The sequence below is a fragment of the Sarcophilus harrisii genome, chromosome 3 (genome assembly GCF_902635505.1).
Source record: "Sarcophilus harrisii chromosome 3, mSarHar1.11, whole genome shotgun sequence".
In the NCBI taxonomy this organism is placed as follows: Eukaryota; Metazoa; Chordata; class Mammalia; order Dasyuromorphia; family Dasyuridae; genus Sarcophilus; species Sarcophilus harrisii.
In genome coordinates, this window is record NC_045428.1 from 358,324,443 (window position 1) to 358,350,808 (window position 26,366).

At 36.2% G+C, this 26,366-nt stretch overlaps 1 protein-coding gene across 4 annotated transcripts; it reads right to left on the bottom strand.

The window, feature by feature from the left end:
• Positions 1–67: 67 nt before the first annotated feature.
• IFT46 (intraflagellar transport 46) lies at positions 68–25,096 on the bottom strand. Of its 4 annotated transcripts, none has more exons than XM_003764148.3 (13): positions 24,815–25,096; positions 23,983–24,079; positions 18,125–18,204; positions 16,422–16,574; positions 15,760–15,896; positions 6,304–6,378; positions 5,905–5,998; positions 5,122–5,250; positions 4,713–4,834; positions 2,697–2,763; positions 2,263–2,323; positions 1,186–1,271; positions 68–710 (listed from the first exon to the last, which is right to left on the bottom strand). In XM_003764148.3, exons 1-13 carry the CDS (start codon positions 24,842–24,844, stop codon positions 615–617), a joined length of 1,227 nt encoding a protein of 408 aa, XP_003764196.1. In that variant the 5' UTR covers positions 24,845–25,096; the 3' UTR covers positions 68–614. The 4 variants fall into 4 exon arrangements, with proteins under 4 accessions (XP_003764196.1, XP_031815936.1, XP_012400407.1 ...); XM_031960076.1 differs by lacking the exon at positions 24,815–25,096 and adding an exon at positions 24,416–24,789; XM_012544953.2 differs by lacking the exon at positions 16,422–16,574 and having other exon boundaries at positions 24,815–25,095.
• Positions 25,097–26,366: the final 1,270 nt, after the last annotated feature.

The following is a 26,366-nucleotide window of genomic DNA, read 5'->3' on the forward strand; positions in this document are numbered from 1 at the left end:
AAACTGTTGCTGAGTTTGAGGATATAGTTATCAATAACCTTCATTTAGGAAAAATGAGGTTCCCAAGTTGGATTTAATAGGTTTACTTTAACTGCTAGTAACTTCAATGCATTTAGCAGGCATCAGTTATCAACATTTCCTCTTTCCTAAAACAGAAAAAAAGTTTAACAGATAAAATATTTTATTTTTAATTTTTAGGCCAATAAACCCCATGTGTAAAAAGAAAACAAGTCCTTCCTATTCCAAGACAGACAGCTATCAGGTTTCCTCATCTCCCCCCAACCTGTCCTCCTTAGGGTTTCTGAAGTTCCAGGAAGTCTGGAATATCCCTCTAACTCAAACCATTATAGCGTACTATGAATACCCATGTCCTGAGGGAAGGGATCTGGGGATGGAGTGAAAACAGAGGCTAAGATTGGTAAACACTTTTTAACTAGTGTAGGCAGCGCTCTCTGACTGCTCTCTGAGTTGCTAAAGGGCAATAAGAAGGGAAAAATCACTCCTAGAGTAGAAGTACGACCCATGGCAAAGATTCAAGCTTGGCTGAAATCAACTTCCCCTTCTCAACTCAGGGGGATCCAGGTGTGAGGTTTGAGACAGAGACTAGTGGGGGCTCAGCTGAAGGTTAATGTCTCTGCATCTCCAGCTTGGGAGGTGGGATTGGAGGGAGGAGTAGCTGCTTTCTTTCCTTCAGCCAGTGCTTTGAAATGCTAAAAAAAAAGAGAAAGTGGAGATTATTAGAGATATGCTAGTAATTCATCATTTCATTCCTGACATAATTCTTTGGTGATTTTTATAAAATTGGCCAGAGGTTTGCTCTAAACCGTCACAAGGGAATTCCTTTTTTTACTGTTTTGTTTCTCAGCTCATAGAGCTTCTAACTTTTGTTTTCCTGTATTTGCAAGAGCTCCCTGACTTCTGGCTAAACTTCACCTGATGTAGCACCCCTCCTTCATTCTCTTCCTCTTCCCTCTAAAACCCTGTACCCTCCCTCCTTGACTGTCTCTGTTCTGTTGTCTCTGGATTAATTACTAGGCTGGATCTAGATGTGCAGACAACTCTGTAGAGTCATCCTCTGCTGCCATAGCAAATTCTCATGGAGATGACTAAACATTAAGTGCTGGATTTCTGCTCCTTGTAGTTCTCTCCAGAATAGTCTCAGTTGGTCCTTGGTACTTTGCTTACCTGGGAGTTCTTGAACTCAGAATAGAGGGAAAATAGCAGGTGAAGGGACTGAATCCGGCTCTTGTAGATAGGAATGTCCAGGATAGCTAAAATAAAAAATCCCTGACAATAAGATCAAACCTAATTCTGTAAATCATAGGATATTTATCCATTTAAACCAGAGGATATCTTGTCATCTATACTGACACCTTCTTTTCCCCATCTGAAACAGCACTCTCTGGACCAAAACTGCGGAGATCATATCCTCTTTCCTAAGGGAGTTAATTCACAGTTCTGGAACCTTACTTGGGGTGGAGATGAGGGGGAGAGAGGATGCATCGAAGCTGTGTTGTCTGGAGAATAAGTACAAACTCAGTTAAACTACAAAATCCTCCCAGCCATAGATTACCCTCCATATCCATCATACCACTGTACTATTACTCTCCTTTCTATGCCTTACCCCCCAATTTCCAGCTTTTTTTCTGAGTCTAGTGATTATATTAATTCTGTAATGGCTTCTGATAAGGATGTGACAGTTGGTTACTCTCTGGCCCCATTCGATGTTTCTGTCATTCTCCAGACCCCAATCTCTTTTCGCTGGATACAGTCCCCTTGATGTGTTATCTCCCCTTATTAGAATGTAAGTCTCTTAAAGGCAGGACTGTCTCACTTTAGATTTTGAATCCCTAATATTTAGTATCATGCCTGGCTCATAACAGGCCCTTAATATATAATTTTTTTCATTTATTCATATTCCAGGGACATTCAATCTTCTTCCTGAAGGGAACAAATTCCACAGAACTTGAAAGAATTTAACCATTTCCTGACTTCTATTACCCCAGAAGGGATGGATTTCAAAGGCCGGGGCAGGGTGGGTAGAGGGGGTGTGCAGAAGTAAGGATAGCTCTCTTTTGACCCCAACAGCATCTAAGCTCAACTCCTAATGACACAATAAATAAGAGAACAGTAGGGAGGGGTAAGATGTTATTCTTCACAGGCAGTGCTGGTCTCTCCATTAAGGGCTGGGAATTTCTAAAATGTAGGTGTGAGAAAAGTTAAAGCTACAGAAACTGGAGTGAGAGGATAATGGAAACTTACCACAAATCATGTCAATGTACTCTGCCAGGCTACAATCAATGTCAGCTGTGGGAAGGCTCACCTGGAAACAGAATGGAAGGAGGAGGGACTGAAGCTTGGGGAAATCACAGCTCTCTCAAAGATGGCCAGTGGCCTCCTAATAACTAAATCCAATGGCTTGGTTTCAGTGCTAATCCTCAGTAACTTCTCAATAGCTATGGACACTGCTGATCCCTCTCTACTGCTAGATATTCTCCTACTTCTTGGCTTCAGAGGAAGATCTAGCCCTATTTCTCTAGCTATTACTTCACTGGCTCCTTGGCTCTCTAAGCATATCATCTAAGCAGTTCTTTAAGAGTCTCTCCTTTAATGAACCTAAAATAACATTTCTAATGACCAAATACAGTCTTGTCAGTTCACATCCCATTTCCTCAATGTACTATAATTTTACCCACCTTGCCTAAAAGCTCTTCAAATTCTGGGGACCATTCTTGCATCAGAGTGTCAATATCTGGCATAGGCCTGAAAAGGCAAAGATAAATGTCAATAGAATGTATAGACTGTTGACATCAGATCTGTGTCTATCAGAAGAAAAAGATCTTTTCCCCTTCAATACTCTTTATTCCACCTCAAAGGAAAATTCCTCTAATGGAAACATACTCAATTTACTCAGGATTTGAAAAAGATCTAAGATGACCATCCTAAGAAATGGTTCCAATGTTAATTTAATTCAATTTAACAAGTCATTTATTAAGTAGTTTCTATATCCTAGAGATACAAAAACAAAAATAGGATTCCTTCCCTTCAAGGAGTTTACATTCCATTAACAGGTTTATAAGATCTAAAATTATTAAGTAAATAAAAAATAAATTGAGGAAGAAGAGAGCATTGACAACTATAGGAAGATCAGAGGCAATGGGACACCCTGAGGAAGAAACAGGAGGTAGCATGTTTGAAGGAAAACTACTACCTGATCATGATCTCTCTTTCAATTCTAATAAAGTCAGCCCATAATCATGAACCCAAGAATGTTAGGAATAGGAATGTCCCCTAGACAGCTGGCCTTATAATCATCATTTAGGGGAACAATTGCTACAGAGAAGGGTCTTATCTTCTTTGCCACCAAATGTTAACCAATTGATATTAACAGGTAGGTTAGGCCCCAAAGCACCCCAGACTGGTTCCTGCTTTTAGCCCAGCCCTAAAATCATCATTTTGAGAAGCAACCCCATTGGAGATGTGGCTTGGCAACTGCTTCTCCAAGTGTAATAACCACAGCTTCACACAAAAAATAAAGTTCTCACCATCAAGTTGATACCATCAAATGACTACAGTATCAGAAAATGATACGATTTTATCAATGGAAACAGTAGTGAAGAAGATATGTTACCATTTGCTTTGCTGCTTTATATGATTCCATCTTGACTCTATCTGAACTTTCTGACTTGCATATGAAAACTTCTATATACATTCTTTCCCTCCACAATTAGAATAAATCCCTCAGCTTACAATATCAGACTGGAAAAAATGACCCCCAAAAAAGACAACTGGCAGACAAGCTATGGGAAAACAGGTGCATTACTACACAGCTGGTGGAGGTGTGAACTAGTCCTGCCACTATAGAAAATAATTTTGAACTATGCCCAAAGAACTACTCAGTACTCTGACTTAAAGGTATATAACTATAAGGTCTATATCATAAAGAAAACAACAAAAGAGGAAAAGGTCCCATATACAGAAATAATTGCAGCAGCTCTTTTTTAGGTGGCAAAGAATTAGGAACTGAGAGGATGCCCAACGATTGGTAATAGCTAAACAAATGATGCTATATGAATAGAATATTAATGAACTATGAGAAATTATGATGTCAATACTTTCAGAGAACCCTGAGATGATTTGTATGAATTGAGGTGAGATGAGTAGAACAAGAACTAGAAAAACAATTTGTACAATAATAATAGCAATGAAAAGATCAATTTGATCAATGCAATGTCCAACCTTAATTCTATGGGACTAATGGTGAAATTGGCTATCTAGCCTTTTTGATAGAGAGGTTATAAGTAACAGACAAAATGAGATATATTGTATACACATACACATAATATACATAAAAAATTTTTCAGCAAGGCCAATGTGCTAATTTAAAAATATTTTTTCTTTACATATTTGTTACAAAAATCCAGTTTTTTTCTTCCCAAAAGGGAAGATTACCATCCAAAAGGATTTTTGTTAATTGAAAAAAATTAAGATTGAATTGGAAGTTAAAATAATACCATACTTTTCTTCTCTCAGCAAAAATGGTCAGCTGGCTTTGGTTTGTTATTATTCTTTGGTACCAGACACAGTTGGTACTTAATATTCACCAAATTGAATTGACTGAACCTCATGCCCACTGTCTCTCTGCATAATGGTATGAGGATTGCCAGAAGACAAACTGGAAGATCACTTTGGGAAGGAAAAGGAATCCCAACCTAGTATAATGGACAGTAGCTGGGGGCTTGGAACGGTGTAGCTCTGAGATGCTCTCTATCCATGTGTCAATAGCTTTGGGATTCTTTTCTGCATCTTCTAGGCTCTTCACCTTCATTTGTTGCTAGAAAAAAGAAGGGAAAGTTGAAGTTATGGGCGATAGTTTTCTTCCTCAAAGCCACAACTTTTGCTGAATAGTAAGGAGCTGACTCATCTTCCCTGCTGCTACATTTCAAAAACAGGGCACCTGATGAAAATCCAAATGTGTCAGCAGACAAAGTAAATCCATAAAATATTTTCTCAAGATCCTTGTTGGAGTCAATGCTAAACAACCCAGGGGAAGTCAATGAATTCTGTGAATGCCCACTGGGCTTTCAACCCTGAATGAGTCCTTCCAGACAAGGGTCTTACTGTGATGTTGTGCTGCTTGGAATTCTCTGTCAACCACAGGGAAAGCACAGTAGGATCAGACTGCTTTGTAGATGGTTCATCCAATACCAATAAGCCAAGGTTGTCAGGCTTTCCATCAGGACGTGGCACCTGATGTGGGAGGGGAGGGAAAGGAGGGAAGGTTACCTAACAGGCATAAGGGGAAGTATATCTTACTATTTCCAAAAAGCTGTTGGAAAAGGAATAGGGCATGTTAACATCATTATCAAGCACATATTGAGTTACAGAGAGTTTCTGTCTGAGGCTACTGAAGAAATTATAAAGGAAGAACTACAAATATACAGTTTCTGCTCTCTATGAGTTTACAATTTAACAAAGATTCAGAATTATGGGCATATATAAGAACAAAAATATGACATGTATGTATACACACATATTATAAGCATATAAACACATACACTATGACATTTCAGCAATAAGTGAAATTTGAGGTGAACAGAAAAAAGGAAATCATTTTGTCCATCATTGGAATATAGAAGTGTGTACTAAAGGAAACAGCTAAAAATATTCTAATTCTAGTCAAAATAGTGTCAGGAAAATTATTCTTCTTAGATCAATTTAGATTTGTTTTTTGGGGGAATGAATTTTGAGATAAAACTGATGGTGGAAAAAGAATGGCTTGATTAGCAGAAGAAGACAGGGACAGGAGATTAGCTTTTCTGAACCAAAATAGTTATTATGGATTAGATGCAATGAAGATACCTGAGATGGATAAAACTATGAGAAGAACTTTTTAGACTGTACCTTTAAGAAGGCATCAATATCCCCAACAGCTGGGATAAAGTCCGGAATGAAAGGTTTCAATTTGTGGTCCAAATCAATCAGCTGGGGTGTGTACCTAAGAGATATCATCAAAGGAATATAGAGAAATAAACATAGTTAACTGTCATTAGTAAATCATAAAACTTTAGAATATTTTGATAGTTATAAAATAATACTACATCATAATATAACTGGTGTCCTTTGTAACCGTATTTATCTAATTGCAAGCATTTTAAAATATTACTTTGAGAAGGGGTCCACTGGTTTCCCCAGACTGCCAAAGGGGTCCAAGACATTAAAAAAAGGTTAAAGAACCCACTATTTTGGAAGGATGAACTTCCCAGGAATGGGGAGGAATTTGATGATAAACTAGTTACTTACCTAGTGATATACTGGAAGAGCTCTTTAATCTCAGCAGAGACTGGTAAATGTTCATAATCTGCAGGGTCATAGGCACTGAAGGAGAAAACAAGATATTCAAGATTGGCAGCAAGGGGTGATGTGACATGCTCCTCACTAACTACAAAGTACAGGACCCCTAAACTAGCATTGGTTCAGCTGGTCCTTCCATTATTAAGTGGGTTTGCAAAGTTGCTCTAAGATTTGACTCAGCAGAAATGAAGCATGTCTCTTGGCAAAGAGGTGATGGTCCATACATGTAGAATGAGACATATACTCCAGACATGGCCATTATATTCATATCTTGATTTGTTTTATTTATCTATAGTTAGTTGTTACAAGAAGGTTTCTATGGAGGATGGAGAGGGCAAATTAGTGGGAAGTGACATATTAAAAAATAATTTTAAACATATACACATTTTTGACCATTCACATGTAGATTATGGGTTATCTGTTAATCATCCATAGTGAATAGTTACTGATAAGCCAGCTTCTTCCCCCTTATGAAATATGCTTCGGAATCACTTCACTGCCAGCATTTGTATTCTTGTGAACTGAAAATAGCATTTAACAAAAACTAAGATCTACCATCCCCCCCCAAAAAAAATTACAAAAGGTTCCATCTTAAAACCAAGTAGAAATAAGTTTTGGACTATGTAGAATTTTTTCAATTTCAAACAATTATTTCCTCATGTTATATAATAATGTATACTTTTGGGTTTTTAAATTTTAAAATCTTCTTTTTTATTATGAACTTATATCAACAAATATAGACATACCAAAATACCAAGAACAAAAATGGGGACTATATGTGAAAATGAACTTTGTTTGTTTTTTTAAATTTTTTTATAAAGCTTTTTATTTTCAAAACACATGCATAGTCTTTGATATTCACCTTGCAAAATCTTGTGTTTCAAATTTTTCTTCCTCCCTTCCCCATCCCCTTCCCTTAATGTCAAGCAATCCAATATATGTATATATATTAAACATGTACAATTCTGCTATACATATTTCCATAATTATCATACTGCACAAGAAAAATCAGATCAAAAAGGAAAAAATGAGAAGGAAAATAAAATGCAAGCAAACAACAAAAAAGTGTTGTGATCCACATTCAGTTCCCACAGTCCTCTCTCTGGGTACAAATGGCTCTCTTCATCACAAGTCTACTGGAATTGTCCTGAATTATCTCATTGCTGAAAAGAGTCACATACATCTGAACTGATCATCGTATAATCTTGCTTTGGGTGTGTACAATGATCTCCTGCTTCTGCGCATTTCACTCAGCATCAATTCATCTAAGTCTCTCCAGGCCTTTTCTGAAATCATCCTCCCAATCATTTCTTATAAAACAGTAATATTCCATAACACTCATATATCATAACTTATTCAGCCATTCCACATTTGATGGGCATCTACTTAATTTAGTTCTTTGTTACTACAAAAAGGGATGCTATAAACATTTTTGTACATGTGAATCCTTTTCCCTTTTTTGTGATCTCTTTGGGATACAGACACAGGAGAGAAACTGCTGGATCAGAGGGTATTCACAGAAACTGTGAACTTGTTACTTGCAATTTGTTTTATTTAAAGTATATATTGGGAGAGGAGCCAAGATGGCGGAGAAGGCGCACAGGACTTTCTAAGCTCCTCGCTTACCCTCACTATCAATATTATATTTAGCCTCAAAAATAGCGCTTGACTGCTACAACTCATAAAGATTAGAAGTACAAGTCACCAGCTGAAGATTATCTGGAATCTCGCCAGAAAAGGTTTGTCCTCAGGGGCCGGGGAGAAGATCAGCCAGGCAGGGAGAGAACTAGAGACAGTAGAGTCCCAAACAGGAAGTGAGAGCACAGATCACAGCACAAGCTTGCAGCCCCCAACCCGAAATATTTTCCTTGGGGCAGTTGTGAACCTGCACAGCGGCAGGGTACAACCTGGGGCGGCCTCTAATCTGCACAGTGGAGGGCTCGGCCTGGGGCAATAGAACTTTTGCAGGGTGATTTGCTTCCTGGCAGAGACTTCCGGTCCTAGCTGGGCTATTCACTGCTCAGCTGCTAATACCCACAGCCCCACAAGGGGCTCTGGCCTGGGGCAGTGACACTTTCACCGCTTAGTCTCTAGCCTTAGGGCAGTCGCTAAATCACACAGTGATGTGTGGGCTTCTTCCACTGGGCACTTCTGTGCTAAATTACCTCCAGTTGGGGAAGGGGGAAACTCTCACTCAGAGCATTCCTATACCTCCCTGCCTAAAGCCAGTTTACAGCTCTCCCAGCTCTGCAGAGGAAGCTGGTAACCCCCTTGCCCTGAAGACAGACCCTAAAGGCTTTTTAAAATGAGTAAAAAAATGAAAAGGACGATAGCTTCTACACAGAAAAAGAGCAGGTCTGCAATCCCAAAGAGACTAATAGCAAACAGTCACCAGACAATACCCCAAAGGAGAATGTTACCTGTCCCCTTTTACATAATGCTCTCATAGAAGAGACCATTAAAAGTCTCAAAAGAGAGTTAGAAGAAAAATGAGGAAAGGAAAGAGAAGCTCTGAAATATGAATTGGAAAAGGTAAAAAATTCCCAGGAAGTGCAGGGAAACAGAATTTGATTCTGTGAATTGGGGAAAAGTAAAAAAATCTTTGGAAAGTAAGATTTGTGAACAAGAAATTAAGATTTGTGAATTGGAAAAGACAAAGAACTTGCAAGAAAGTAGGATCTGTGAATTGGGAAAAGAAAATAATTCACTAAAAAAAAATAGTGAAATGGAAAAAAATTCCATAGAGCAAAACAATTCATTTAAAAACTCAATTGGACATATACAAAAAGAAATTGAAAAAGCTAATGAAGAAAATAATTCATTAAAAATCAGAACTGAACAAATAGAAACTAATGATTCATTGAGACAGCAAGAATCAGTCAAGCAAAACTAAAAAAAAAAAAAAAAAAAAAAGATAAATTGGAAAAAAACATGAAATATCTACTTGGAAAAATGACAGACCTGGAAAAAAGATCTAGGAGAGATAATCTGAGAATTATCGGACTTTCCCAAAATTATGATGAAAAAAAGAGCCTAGATACTATTTTACAAGAAATCATCAAAGAGAACTGTCCAGAGGTAATAGAATCAGAAGGTAAAATAGGCATTGAAAGAATTCATCGAACACCTTCTGAAAAAGACCCTAAAATAAAAACTCCAAGGAATAATGTGGCCAAATTTCAGAACTATCAGATTAAGGAAAAAATAATACAAGCAACCAGAAAAAAACAATTAAAATACTGAGGTGCCACAATAAGGATCACCCAAGATCTGGCTGCCTCCACATTAAAAGATCAAAGGGCCTGGAATCTGATATTCCGAAAGGCAAAAGAACTTGGAATGCAGCCAAGAATAAACTACTCAGCTAAACTGAGCATTTTCTTCCAGGGAAGAAGATGAACATTTAATGAAACAGATGAATTTCATTTGTTTCTAAGGAAAAAAGCAGAACTAAACAAAAAATTTGATCTCCAACCATAGGACTCAAGAGATGCAGAAAAGGTAAAAGGAACTCTTGAGAATTGTATTTCTGTTGTGGATATACAAAAAGACTACATGAGGCAATAAGGAAACCAAACTATCACTCTTTGCAGATGATATGATGGTATACTTAGAGAACCCCAGAGCTTCTACTAAAAAGTTATTAGAAATAACTCACAACTTTAGCAAAGTTGCAAGATACAAAATAAATCCCCATAAATTCTCAGCATTTTTATATATCACCAACAAAATCCAACAGCAGGAGATACAAAGAGAAATTCCATTCAAAATAAATGTTGACAGCATAAAATATTTGGGAATCTATCTACCAAAAAAAAGTCAGGTATTATATGAGCAAAATTACAAAAAACTTTCCACACAAATAAAGTCAGACTTAAATAATTGGAAAAATATTAAGTGCTCTTGGATAGGCCAAGCGAATATAGTAAAGATGACAATACTCCCTAAACTAATCTATTTATTTAGTGCTATACCAATCAGACTTCCAAGAAAATATTTTAATGATCTAGAAAAAATAACAACAAAATTCATATGGAAGAACAAAAGATCAAGAATCTCAAGGGAATTAATGAAAAAAAATCAAATGAAGGCAGCCTAGCTGTACCTGATCTAAAATTATATTATAAAGCAGCAGTCACCAAAACCATTTGGAATTGGCTAAGAAACAGATTAGTTAATCAGTGGAATAGGTTAGGTTCACAAGACAGAATAGTCAACTATAGCAATCTAGTGTTTGACAAACCCAAAGATCCTAACTTTTGGGATAAGGGAGGGAGGGGAAAAATTGGAACAGAAGTAAGTGCAAAAGTGTAAAAGTGTAAAAGATTACCCTGGTATGGGTTCTGTCAATAAAAAGTTATTTAAGAAAAAAGACTACATATATAATTTGATTTTACTAATATTACATTAAAAAAGGGAAGCAGAAATGGAAAAGGATAATGTCATAAAAGGGGAAAGGGGGGATAAAAAGAGGGAAACTACATCCCACGACGAGGCAAAGAAACTTATTATATCTGAGGGAACTCAGAGAAGAGGAGGAACATTGTGTGAATCTTACTCTCATCAAAGTTGGCTCAAAGAGAAAATAATTGACCTACTTGTTTTACAGAAAATCCTCTCTCGTCTCATTAAAAAGGGGGAGAAGAAAAGGGAAAAGAAAAAGAGTAATAAGGGAAGGGTACAAGAAAGGGGAAGAGATTCAAAGGGGGGGAGGGAGGGATCCTAAAGAAGGTGAGCGGCGTGATACAAGTGAGGCACATAAGTTTAAAACTGGGAAAGAGGGTGGGGGAGGGGGAGCAAGTAAAAGAAAAACATAATCTGAGGATAACAAGATGACAGGAAATACAGAATTAGTCATTTTAACCGTAAATGTGAATGGGATGAACTTTTCCATAAAGCGGAGGCGGACAGCAGACTGGATCAAAAGTCAGAACCCTACAATATGTTGTTTAAAAGAAACACATTTAAAGCAGGGAGATAAATACAGAGTAAAGGTAAAAGGCTGGAGCAGAATCTATTATGCTTCAGGTGAAGTCAAAAAAGCAGGGGTAGCCATCCTTATCTCAGATCAAGCAAATGCAAAAATTGATCTAATCAAAAGAGATAAGGAAGGAAACTATATCTTGCTAAAGAGTAGCATAGACAACGAAGCAATTTCAATACTAAACATATATGCACCAAGTGGTATAGCACTTAACTTCCTAAAGGAGAAGTTAAGAGAATTACAAGAAGAAATAAACAGCAAAACTGTAATAGTGGGAGATCTCAGTCTTGCACTCTCAGAATTAGACAAATCAAACCACAAAACAAATAAGAAAGAAATTAAAGAGGTAAATATAATATTAGAAAAATTAGGTATGATAGATCTTTGGAGAAAACTGAATAGAGACAGAAAGGACTATACTTTCTTCTCAGCAGTTCATGGAACCTATTCAAAAATTGACCATGTATTAGAACATAAAGACCTCAAAATTAAATGCAAGAAGGCAGAAATAGTAAATGCTTTCTTTTCAGATCACGATGCAATAAAAACTACATTCAACAAAAAGTTAGGGGTAAATAGACCAAAAAGTAATTGGAAACTAAACACTCTTCATCTTAAAGAATGATTGGGTGAAACAGCAAATTATAGCCATAATTAATAATTTCACTCAAGATAATGACAATAATAAGACATCATACCAAAAGTTGTGGGATGCAGCCAAAGAGGTAATAAGAAGAAATTTTATATCCTTAGAGGCTTACTTGAATAAAATAGAGAAAGAGAAGATCAATGAATTGGGCATGCAACTAAAAAAGCTAGAAAAAAACCAAATTAAAAACCCCCAATCAAATACTAAATTTGAACTTCTAAAATTAAAAAGAGAAATTAATAATATTGAAAGTAAAAAAAAAAAAACTATTGAACTAATAAATAAAACTTAAGAGTTGGTTCTATGAAAAAAACCCAATAAAATAGATAAGCCTTTGGTAAATCTGATTAGAAAAAGGAGGGAGGAAAATCAAATTAGTAGTCTTAAAAATGAAAAGGGAGAACTTTCCACCAATGAAGAGGAAATTAGAGAAATAATAAGGAGTTACTTTGCCCAACTTTATGCCAATAAATTTGATAACCTAAGTGAAGAAATGGATGACTACCTTCAAAAATATAGGCTTCTAAGATTAACAGAGTAAATTGCCTGAATAGTCCCATTTCAGAAAAAGAAATAGAACAAGCTATTAATCAACTCCCTAAGAAAAAATTCCCAGGACCAGATGGATTTACATGTGAATTCTACCAAATATTTAAAGAACAATTGGCCCCAATGTGATATAAATTATTTGATAAAATAGGGAATGAAGGAGTCCTACAAAATTCCTTTTATGACACAGACATGGACTGATACCTAAATCAGGTAGGTTGAAAACAGAGAAAGAAAATTATAGAACAATCTCCCTAATGCATATTGATGCTAAAATCTTAAATAAGATATTAACATAAAGACTACAGAAAATTGTAAAGATACCCATGTATATATCCTGTAAATAAAAGGCTATTAAATTTAAAAAAAAAAAAAAAAAAAAAAAAGACTACAGAAAATCATCCCCAGGATAATACACTATGATCAAGTAGGATTTATACTAGGAATGCAGGGCTGGTTCAATATTAGGAAAATTATCAGTATAATTGGCCATATTAATAACCAAATTAACAAAAACCATATGATCATTTCAATAGATGCAGAAAAAGCATTTGATAAAATCCAACATCCATTCCTATTAAAAACACTTGAGAGTATAGGAATAAATGGACTTTTCTTTAAAATAATCAGCAGTATCTATTTAAAACCATCAGTAAGCATCATATGTAATGGAGAAAAACTGCAACCATTCCCAATGAGATCAGGAGTGAAACAAGGTTGCCCACTATCACCGTTACTATTCAATATTGTATTAGAAATGCTAGCTTTGGCAATAAGAGTTGAGAAAGAGATTAAAGGAATTAGAGTAGGCAATAAGGAAACCAAAGTATCACTCTTTGCTGATGATATGATGGTATACTTAGAAAACCCCAGAGATTCTACTAAAAAGTTATTAGAAATAATCCACAACTTTAGCAAAGTTGCAGATACAAAATAAACCCACATAAACCATCAGCATTCTTATATAACACCAACAAAATCCAACAGTCAGAGTTACAAAGAGAAATTCCATTTAAAGTAACTACTGATAGTATAAAATGCTTAGGAATCTATCTGCCAAGGGAAAATCAGAAACTTTATGAGCAAAACTACAAAACACTTTTCACACAAATTAAGTCTGAGCTAACCAATTGGAAAAATATTAAATGCTCTTGGATAGGGTGAGCAAATATAATAAAGATGACAATACTACCTAAACTAATGTATTTGTTTAGCGCTTTACTGATCAGACTCCCAAAAAACTATTTTAATGACCTAGAAAAAAATAACAAAATTCATATGGAAAAACAAAAGGTCAAGAATTTCAAGGGAATTAATGGGGAAAAAAATCAAATGAAGGTAGCCTAGCTATACCAGATCTAAAATTATATTATAAAACAGCAGTCACCAAAACCATTTGGTATTGGCAAAGGAATAGATTAGTTGATCAGTGGAATAGGTTAGGTTCAAAGGACAAAACAGTCAATAACTATAGCAATCTAGTGCTTGACAAACCCAGAGACCCCAGCTTTTGGGATAAGAATTCATTATTTGACAAAAACTGCTGGGATAACTGGAAATTAGTGTGGCAGAAATTAGGCATTGACCCACACTTAACACCATACACCAAGATAAGGTCAAAATGGGTTCATGACCTAGGCATAAAGAATGAGATTATAAATAAATTAGAGGAACACAGGATAGTTTACCTCTCAGACCTGTGGAAGAGGAAGGAATTTATGACCAAAGAAGAACTAGAGATCATGATTGATCACAAAATAGAAAATTTTGATTATATCAAACTGAAAAGTTTTTGTACAAACAAAACTAATGCAGACAAGATTAGAAGGGAAGCAATAAACTGGGAAAATATTTTTACAAAGGTTCTGATAAAGGACTCATTTCCAAAATATATAGAGAGAATTGACTCTAATTTATAAGAAATCAAGCCATTCTCCAATTGATAAATGGCCAAAGGATATGAACAGACAATTCTCAGACGAAGAAATTGAAACTATTTCTAGCCATATGAAAAGATGCTCCAAGTCATTATTAATCAGAGAAATATTTGCAAATTAAGACAACTCTGAGATACCACTACACACCTGTCAGACTAGTTAGAATGACAGGGAAAGATAATGCAGAATGTTGGAGGGGATGTGGGAAAACAGGGACACAAATATATTGTGGGTGGAATTGTGACTGTATCCAGCCATTCTGGAGAGCAATTTGGAACTATGCTCAAAAAGTTATCAAACTATGCATACCCTTTGATCCAGCAGTGTTACTATTGGGTTTATATCCCAAAGAGATCATAAAGAAGGGAAAGGGATCTGTATGTGCACGAATGTTTGTGGCAGCCCTTTTTGTAGTGGCCAGAAACTAGAAACTGAGTAGATGCCCATCAATTGGAGAATGGCTGAATAAATTGTGGTATATGAATATTATGGAATATTATTTTTCGGTAAGAAATGACCAATAGAACGATTTCAAAAAGGCCTGGAGAGACTTACATGAACTGATGCTGAGTGAAAAGAGCAGGGCCAGGAGATCGTTATATACTTCAACAACAATACTATATGATGATTAATTCTGATGGACGTGGCCTTCTTCAGCAATGAGATGAACCAAATCAGTTCCAATAGAGCAGTAATGAACTGAACCAACTATGCCCAGCGAAAGAACTCTGGGAGATGACTAAGAACCCTTACATTGAATTCCCAATCCCTATATTTTCGCCTGCCTGCATTTTGGATTTCCTTCACAGGCTAATTGTGCAATATTTCAAAGTCCGATTCTTTTTGTACAGCAAAATAACAGTTTGGTCATGTATACTTATTGTATATCTAATTTATACTTTAATAAATTTAACATCTACTGGTCATCCTGCCATCTAGGGGAGGGGGTGGGGGGAAGGAGGCAGAAAATTGGAACAAAAGGTTCAGCAATTGTCAATGCTGTAAAATTACCTATACATATAACTTGTAAATAAAAAGCTATTTTAAAAAATAAATAAATAAAAATAAAGTATATATTAAATTTAATAAAGGAGGAACAAAATTGCTTCATTTTTTTTTTCCCTTTCTAAATTTTGGGGGTTTTTTTCTTTATGTTTTGTTGATCCTCTTTCTACACCTTTAGCCTGATGTCTTCCCAAGACCTGAAAAGTTCATGAATGCACAACAATTTTGAGAGGACATTTTCCTTTGGTTTGGGTAGTTAACAACAGGGAATCTTTCCTCACCCTTCCAAAGGTGCACCATGCTCTTCATCATCATCATCTTCATCAGAGTCAGTTTCAGATGAATCATCATCTTCATCTTCATCTTCATTCTCACTGAAACCACGCTGAGTGGTCATCTGAGTTGCCTTTTTCTTCTCCTGAGTAGGAGTAGATAAAGATATCAGAGTACCTGAAGCAAAAATCTTATGGTACCCAGTTCTCTCTCCTCTCCTCTAATCCCATCCCCACTGACACCAAAACACCAAGGGTAGTAAAGAACTCCCTTGAGAGGACTGAAGGAAGAACTTAGATTCTGTTCTGTCCCCTGCTCTAACTAAGGTCCCCATTTTTCACTACTATTTTCCATTCCTGTTCTAGGGGGTGCAGATGGGGCAAAAATTCTAACAATTATGTTATCCACATTCATTATTCAGGAGCTTCCAAGAGACCCATGCAAATTTTATTTATTTTCAGACAATCTTGTATGTGAATCCTGACCAGCAGTTCCAGAGATTGTAGGTTTTTCAGTTCATTCCCTTGTTTAGCTGCTATTTCCCTTCTAAATCAGGTGCTTACCCTAACCTTAATTCCTTTTTCTCTCTCCCCTTAAGTAGTTAACTGCACAAACTTAAATGCTCTATCCCAACATCAGAGATTGTTTGCTCCTTAGCATGGCCACCTACCTTTCTGAGCTTCTGGCTCCCTATATACCATCCCACCCTCTCAGGTCCACGGGAAGGGGCGTGGTGGCGCTTGGGGCTTGCAGGGGCAGGAGGGGCAGGGTCCGAGTCTTTGCCTCTGTGGCCTGGGGGCTGTGGGATGCCCTCCCTCGGGACCTGAGGGATGACCATTCAAATAGCCCCCTTTAAAAGTAGGTTTTGAAATTTCGATTTCCGTAGGCTTATATTGAGGTTAACAGCTGTATGGCTCCAGTCTATTTTTAAATACTTAATCTGTTTCTTTGATTGTGAAGTACCTATTGGCATATAAAATTGTGACATATGTTATAAAACAACATAAAAACTGCTTTCGGTTTGGTTTTCCTTTATAAAAGATAAAAACAAAAATACCTTTACATTTTAACTAAGGTTTATGCTAATTAAGCAATGACTTGAATGACAGCTAATGGCATAGTACAGCCCATTTTGTTACTCTGCTCCAATGATCTATAGTTATTTAGAACATTCTAATGTATATTTCTCCTACCTCTTAACTTGCTAAATTTGCTCTTAGTTACATAGGGTTTGACCCTCTTCAGGGTTTGAAGGAGGGAAGATTTTAAGGTAAACTGGTTCTGCTGTTTTTAGAATTACTAAAAATGGATACTCTGTGATGCTTTAGGGCACATATTATATTGGAAAGATAACTGAGCCTAAAATGTTGATGTGGTATTAAAACACAAGAGGAAGGTAAACCAAAAATGGGATGACTGTCTTAAGAATCTATTTCTATTGTGTCTATCACTGCAAACTTTTATGTTATATTCAAGTCCTTAAATTTGTATTAGTATTTGTGAGGCATTCCAGATGTCAGGACAAGACCTGGTGATTTTGTAAGCAACATAATGTGCCTTTTGATTGCAATTTTTAAAAATTTCCCATATATCTTTCACAGTGCCACCAATCTAATAAATGTAAAACCTGAAACCTAAAGATTAAAAATTATTGTTTCATGCCTATACTGTTGCCACACATTACTTGAAGTTAAAGCAGATGGTGAAACCACCTTGAACCTATACTGAATTTTCTCTCTTTGATAATTTTATGAAATCTTTTGACATATTGATAAAAGGTTTTTTGTAAAAAATTCTTTGCTACCTTAACTCTGTATATACTGTTCAATGGAGGCATTAATAATAAACATTAGGGATTATTTGCTAAACATGAATATATTATTTGTTTAAGTAAGGTTATTCCCAATTCCTAAAGTTGAATCAAATCACAGGGTACATCTGCTTTCTTGTTGTTTTCCCATCTTCAATCTTGAATTTATATATAATAATTTTCTACACTCTAAATCTAATAGGCAAAGAGGTATGGGTTCAATGGCTCCAAAATCGAAGAAATTTTCCATTAAGTAAGATTATCTCCACATCCACATGCTCCTCCAAATGAAGGAAATCACAAGTCCTTTTCTTTTTGTCCAAACTATATGAAAATTTTCACCAAGAATTCAATGTAATTTTAGGCTTTCCCTTCCCATAATTAGGGTTGTGAGGTTTTTTGTTTTTTTTTTTAATTCTCTTTTCAAGGTTACTTTGCCTCTGATTTCCCTACTCTATCTCAAAGGGGCAATCAATAGATACCAACAAATATGCTGCTGTAACTTCAGTGATTAATGGAATATCAAAGCATAAATTCCACAACATAAGTGGTGAGTAATATACCTTGTTGTTCTCCTCTTCGTATTCATCACTGCTGTTGTCAGCCATGGTTTTGGGAGGGAGGCGTGCAGACCGAGGAAGTCCTAAGAATAAGTAAAGATACTTTAAACCCATCCCTCCCTCCTCACCAGTGACACTATCATCAGTTACAATAAGTAAGAATGCCTACTCTTCCTACTATTATGTGACATGATTCTGGAAAGGACAGCAAATCAAAAGTATAAAGATAAGTCAAGAGGAGATAAAACTAAATCTTTTTCCTGATAGTGTGATGGTATACTTGGAAAAATCCTAGGGACTAAGCAAAAATATGAAATAAAATAATGGCTTTAGCAAAGTTTCAGGCTACAAAATAAACTCTCAAAAATCAAATAGTTCTTCTCTACAATAACAAAATCCAAGAAGCAAAAATAGAAAGGGAAATCCTATTTCAAATGACTACAAAATGCATAAAATATCAATCTACCAAAGCATACAAAAGACTATATAGATTCAAATACAAAGTTCTCCTTAAATAAAGAACAACTTCAAATAACTGGAAGAATCAATGCTCATGGCTAGGCTATGACAATATAATTAAAAATGAGAATATTTCTATAGCTAATTTACACTTTTAATGCTATGCCAATCAAGTTGCCAAGAGGATAATTTATAGAACGTGGTAAAAAAAAAATTTTAAGTTCATTTTGGAAAAAATTATTTATAAAATCAAAGGAAATTATATAAAAAGGTGGGGAATGAAAGGGGAAGAATACTTCATACCTCAATGACATTATATAGCAGCAGTTATATTTAAAAAAAAAAAAAAAGGCAGATTAGTGAAGTACAATAGACAAGGGAGAATCAGAAATAACAGAACTCAATAACCCAGTGTTTAATAAAATGGAAAACATAAATTACCTGGGAAGAAACTCCTTATTTGATAAAAACTGCTGGGAAAACTGGAAAGCAGTCTGGTGGGAATTAGACTTAAGACTAACACCATATTCCAAAATACATTCTAAATAAATATGCAAGCTTAATATTAACGATCACACTATTAAAAAATTGGAAGAGAAGCAGATCATATACCTCTCAGAACTAGGCGTAGGAATTGTATTCTTTTTTTCCTTCTTCAATAGTATTTTATTTTTCCAAATACATATAGAGTTTTCAACATCCATTTTTGTAAAACTTTTGTGTTCCAAATTTTTCTCCCTCCCTCATTTCCTTTCTTCTAAATTTTTCTCCTTCCCTTCTTTACCTCCTCCTTCTCCAATACAACAAATAATATGATATAGGTTAAATATGTGCAACAGGAGATGTATTCTTAACCAAACAAGAGATAGAGGCAATTGCAAGAGATAAAACAGATAACTTTGATTACATAAAAATTAAAAGCTTCTGCATAGACCAATAAATCTACCTAGAATAAGACGGGAATATATCAAGTTTCTCTGGTGAAAGATTAGTATCTAAGACACACATACACACACACACACACACACACACACACACACACACAAAACTAATAAATATATGTAAATCTAATAGCCATTTACACCCAAAAAAATCAAAAAAAGGTCAAAGGAAATAAACAAATAGTTCTTAAAAGAACTACAAATTATTCACAACCACATGAAAGAATGCTCCAAATAATTAAGAATGAGAAAAATGCAAATCAAAAGGTTTCAATTCACACTCTAAAAATTAGCGAAGATGTTAACCTTGAAAACTATAGAATGACAGGTATACTAATACACTGTTGGTAAAGCTATGAAATAATAACATTTTGAAGTCAGGAGAAACTGAGTTCCAATCTAGTCTCACACTTAACAAGTTCTAACTGTGTGACCCTGGGCAAGTCACTTAACCCCAATTGCCTCAGCAAAAAAACAAAAAACAAAAAACACAACTTATTAAGTACTTAGTATATGCCATGCACTTTGATAAGGACTAAGGATGCAAATACAAGCTATCAAAATAGTGATGTAGGAGCTTTTATTTAATGAGAGAACAAAAATTAAAATGGGCTTGCTGAAGGTGGGAGAGGCACAAGTAGAAGCCTGGTGAGGAGACAACAGGGAAATAGTGTGAAGTCCTGGACTCCAGCTAGATGAGGCAAAAGCTTATATAGAGTGGGTAGAAGACAGAGTTCTGGTAAGAGAGAGGTGGAAAGGTCTGGAGCTAACGGAGAAGTAGTTAATTAACTCTGGCTAGCTAAGTGTTATCAAATGATAATCAATGGAAAAAGCACAGTTGAGGCATTTGGGTTCCCAGGAACTCTTGAGAGGAGAATAGGCAGCTGGCTTCTGGCAGACTGCCATTGTGTATAGAATTAGAAGAGTGGTTTTAGTGCTTATGCTATGTATAAAATAGTTTGTGGGGGGAATTATGAAGGCAGGGGAGAGGAAGAGAGATTCTATACCATATTATCAATCCTTTCTTTTGTAATAGTTTTTTTTTTTTCCTCTATGGTTAATGAATCCTTTTTGCCTGTACACTAATTCACTCTAAATTAGGAAATCATTGACAAAAGAATAAGTGGATAATTTCATTGTATTTTCTAGTCTAGAAATAAACAAACCAAAAAAAAAGGTGAAGACTAAATTAATGCTGTAATCTAACAATTTAAGTTTCTTATGTTGACCTCACTAAAAGCTTATTTGCTTTCTTTCTTTTTAAATTAATTACCCATTTATAACTGAAATAGTAACAAAAAATTTTAATTCACTCTAATTACCAATCTATTTAAAATAAAACAATGGAAACATCTGTGTTTTTGAGTGTTTTTTTTTTCCCCTGGCATAGTCTCAGAAAAATATCCCCCAAATATCTGCAATTAATCTGTTGAATTAGACATCAAACATCCTTCAGTATGTTCCATGAGCAGCTGTTTTTATTAACTTTGTTAATAAAACAATAAATTAGCATTGTTTCATGATCACATGAAAATTAATGCATTCAAATGCATCCTGTAGCTCCTAAAAAGGAAGTATCTCCTTTTAAATTGTAAAGAATGCATATTAAGGTTATAAGAATATAGGTATTGGGAGGAGGGAAACCTGTTTAAATAAAATTAGAATACTATATTCCTGACTAGTGATTCAAAGTGCCCCTATGTAGAGCAAAGATTCTTAAACTGTGGGTCATGACTCCATATGGGATCATTTAACTAAATGTGGGGGTTGTGAAAAATTTGGCAACAGCGAAAAGAGGCAAATATTCTGCCAATATTTAATTCTTTATGTAAAAATAAACAAGCATATCCAACTTATTAGTATGCAAATTTGCTTGTCTTTAATAAATAACAAAATTATATGTATACCAAAGAATTGTTTTAAATAATTTTTTATGATTTATTATTAGTAAATGTTAGATTTTATGTACCTATCTGTTTAAAAATTTCTCAAGCAAAAAAGGGATGACAAATGAAAAAGCTTTAAGAAACCCTAATATAGAGGACATAAAAATGAACTTAAATACAACTCAAATGTATTTATTTGATTTCATTCTACATGGAAGACAGTTATTAAACATAATATGCCACAGTTTGTAGTAGCAAAAAAAATGGAAACTGTACATACCCATCAATTAGCTATTGGTCTAACATTATATGAATAGGATATTATTTAAATTATTAATTAATTAAAATTATGAATTTGAGGAATTTAGAGAGAAACAAAGGAAGATTTATATGAATAAATCAGAACCAGGAGAACAATAAAAACAATGACTATAACAATGTAAATAAAGACTGATAAAAGACAACAGAACTCAGATCAAATGCAACTACTGATACTGGTTTCAGATAATTGGTGTTGGAACACATCAATTTTACCAGAGAAAAGGGACACAGAATGTTATATACTTTACTGATCACAACTATTGCATTAGTAGGTTTTACTTAAGGATTTTTTATGTTAGAAGAGTGGGTAAGTTTTATATTAGTATAAAATTAAAAATTCATTTGAAATAGCTTACTTCATAGTGTGGAAACGAATTCCAGATAGGATGTAGTTAGCAATTTGTCTATAACTTAAAATCTTGAAGTTACCTGAAGCTGAGAAAAGTTAAGTGATTTGCCATAAAGCTAATAAGCATCAGAGGCAGGATTTGAATTTCAAGAATCCCTGACTCCAATCCAGCACGCTATCCATTATAGCACTCCTGCCTTTTTTAATGAAAGATACTAAAAATGAAGAAATATACAAGAATATAATCTGTATAATACAAAAACATTTATGTTGTGAGGAACAGGATAAGCTATAAATCACATCCTAATTGGGAAAGCAACCTTTAAATCCTAGGAGGGCAAAAATAATCTCGACTATATTCTTCATCTCCATTAGCTGTGTTCTGCACAAAGCCTACTCTAATTTCACCCAAAATTTCTTTTCATAAATGAAATTGTTCTGACTTCCTTGAGTTTTCCTAAAGTATTTTGGATTTCTCATCTGTCCTCTCTGCTCCTCACAGATACATATGTTGCATCTCTCCTAGCTCCCAGAGGTGAAAGTGATCCTGGCATTCTTTGTGCCTAGATAGTTTTGCACATCAGAGGCACTTAAATGCTTGCTGCTGTTCAATATGACAGGAACAAAATAACATCTAGTCAAAGTGCTAATTTGTGTTACAAACTATAAAAGTAGCAGGAGTTCAGAAGCAGAGAATAGCTCACTCATATATATCTACAAAGTGTTTTCCCTCATTATGTAACATAGGTAGTATGAAAATCCCTCTTTTACTGATGAAGAAAATGAGGCTCAGTGAAGTTAACTGATTTGTCCAGGGATTATACAACTGGTAAGAGTCAAAGTCAGGATTCAAATCCAGGTCTAATGACTCCAAAGGCTATTTCTACAGTATTCTGAAAACTGAAGTAATCAAGCAAGGCTTTACTAGAGAGGGAGAATTTGATTGGGGCTTTCTTGTACATGTAGAATTTGAACAGGCAAAGGTCAAGGAGAAAACAAGGGAAACATGAGTCACATGTAAGATCCCACCTGGATGGGGCTTTAAGAATCTTCTAGTTCAACTTCTTCATTTTACGGATGAGGATATTGAGGTCCAAGAAGGTTACATGATTTGTCCAACATAAACCAAAAAGGTATAGAGGCAATAATGGGTATGACAAGTGAAGCAATTTGGGAAGAGCTCGACAAATTATAATATAGAAATGGAATGCAATGAAATACTACTATGCCAAATGATTAAAGGGATGGTTTCAAAGAAATCTGGGAAGTATTGTCTAAATTGATGAGAGCAGGGTGAGCAGAGCCAGAGGAACAATTTATTCAATAACATAAAAACAAATAACTTTGAAAGATTTATGATCTAATCAATACATGGTTAATCTTAATTTCAGAGGACTCATGATAAAGCATGTTACTTACCTCCTGACAGAGAGAAGACAACTATATATGTAGAATAAGACATATTTTTGAATACTACTATTATGAGAATTTGTTTTGCTTGATGGTAAATATTTATTATCTGCAGTTTGTTTTTCCTTTTTCCTTTTCCAGTGGGGTAAAAAGATGGGAGGAAGGGAAAATAAATTCTTTTTAATTGAAAAAAAAAATCATTTAAATTATAAAGAAAGCTAAGCAGTTTAGACTTGCAAAGGAGCGCCAAAGAAGATAACGGACTTAAAGAAAACTCATTTTGGCATCAGTATGCAAGATGAAGCTTAATAGAGACTAAAATCAGGGCGTCTTCAGTTTCCTCCTCACTTTGCTATTGAGGAAAAATGAGACGCTGACGTGAAATAACTTTGGTTTTAAAGTTACCAAGTTCTAAGTTCAAAAAAGTTAATTGCTCGGCTAATTGCCGCAAATCCATCCTGTTCTCTAGTTAGAAAGGAATCATTCTTTTCTTACCTTGGTGCCGTGGGGTTGGAGTATAAATGCTCGCGACCTCTTCAGAGTCATTAATCTCCAGACTCTCATCATATGGCTGGTTTTCGACCACCTTGGTCTGTGCAAAAAGAGAAATCATTATGTGGCTCAGAGTGATAAGCCTGCCAAAGTTTACATTTCCCCCCAAAGCAGGAGTCATCCCTCCTCTCAGAGCCAATAGTAGGTACAGTAAGCTCTCTACTCGTTTGTTCCGCTCCTCGCTCCTCCCCCTCCCCTCCCTCTTCTTCTTCCCTCCCTCCCCCCCTCCCCGGCTACACCAGTCAGGCAGTGAAAAGGTGTTCGGTAGCCCCCGGGAGGGGAACGGCTCTAGGTTTGACTGGAGGAGCAGGTGGGGAAGTTGAGGAAGAGGAGGAGGGGAAATGACCGCCTATACTAGCAACGTCGCTTCAGAAACCTGTAAGATACGATCATCCCAGCCCAAGGGTTTCCATAGCGACGTCCTCTGGCTCAGTTTTTCCCCCCAAGACTGTTGGGAATTTCTCAAGGTAGACGGGGTGCCTAGCCCTCCTCTTTGTCCTGGCGCCATCTCTGGGGGTAGTGGAGAAGCAGACTCCGGTTGGAGCCCCAAAGGGAGGAGGAATCCCATTCCCTCAGGCCCATCCTGAACTCCTAAATGCATCCCCCTCCCCAGGCAGGATGCGTCTTTCCAGAAGCACCGAGGGAGGGGGCTGGCCCTCTGTTGCCATGGAGACCGTAGGGGTTGCCAGGAGACGCGGAGTCCTCCCGGGTAGTCCAGCATGTGGGTGGGGGTGGGGGAGTAGCTCTCTAACCTTTCCGGGCCGGGTGGGTTTACCTGCAGTCCTTCAGAGTCCGTCTCCTCCATTTGGAAAGGACTTGGGGGCCGAGAACGCCGGATTCACTCCCGCCTCAGGCCTAATGATTGTAAGAGCCTCCAAAGCGGGCAGCGGGTATGTAGACTGTCTTTAACACGGAGGAGCCGTCGCGAGATTTCCTCGCTTTCCCGTTTGACCTCGTGACAAGTCTGGCCAAGCCTCCTTGGGGTTTCCCCCCACCCCCCATCCCTCACCCCCTCTCCCGTCTGAGGCTTTCTCCACGCGACTGGGAGAGCCTAGAGGGGTCTGAGCCCCTCTGGGCGGCCAGTCCCGCGCATCGGTGGTTTCTGGCAATGTGTGTATAGTGGCATCTAGCGGCCAGCTTTAGGCAATGTCGCTTCAGACTGTCCAACCTGGAAATGCGGTTCCCTAGGTTTCTTATCTGGAATCGCCGGTTGTGCATGTTCCCCCAGGTCGATTAGGAATTTTAAAACAGAAATGCAGATCCTCCCGGGAAGAATGAACAAAAAGTTTCAAGACCATCTGTTAGAGTCGGGAAGACAAAGGAAGGAGAAAGAAAACAGAAAAAAGATTTCGACCCTGAAGCTGAAAAATTAGGGGATCAGGAGCTTTCTTTTTTCCAGGCTGCATAAATGGTCCTGTAGGCACTTTTCCCTGACGTGTCAGTTGTTCTGGATCTTATTCCTTGGAGAGAAATGCACCAGCTCTTTCTTTTGCAGTTGAGTGAGATTGGCAGGTGACTCGTCTGAAAGCTTTAAAGAGTATAATGAGTGGTAGTCACCAAATATAACAGTACAATGAATTCTGTTTCGGCCCCAGACGAAGATCCTGAGCCATTTGCCAGTCAGAAAAGGTTAAAATATGCTGGCTTTCTAAATAAAGTCCTTTTTAAGAAAAATAAATTTTATTTTAAAACAAAGATCCACTTTTTCTTTCTCCCTTCCCAAAGTAAGAAAAAACAAAATCGTTGTTACAGACCGTGTATAGTTAAGTAAAACTCCACATTGGATACCAATACACACACATACCCACATATGCATGCATATATAAATGTATATGGATATATATCTATATATGTGTGTTATATACATAATATACATATAAAATACACATAATAATATATATTATTACATTTTGTAATTTAGATATTATATAGACATATAATATGCATATTTATATATATAGATATACCTCAAAATGGAGGCGGTAACATGTTTCAAGAAACTTCTGAGTTATGATTAGTCATCTTGCTGATCATACTTCCCAAATCTTTTACTATGATAAACATTTATTCAATGGAAAGCACTAAGTGAAATGAGCAGAACCAGGAGATCCTTATATACCTCAACAACGATACTGTATGAAGATGTAATCTGATGGAAGTTGATTTCTTTGACAAAGAGACCTAAGTCAGTTTCAATTGATCAATGATGGACAGAAGCAGCTACAACCAAAGAAAAAACACTGGGAAATAAATGTAAACTGTTTGCATTTTTGTTTTCTTCCCGGGTTATTTCTACCTTCTGAATCCAATTCTCCCTGTGCAACAAA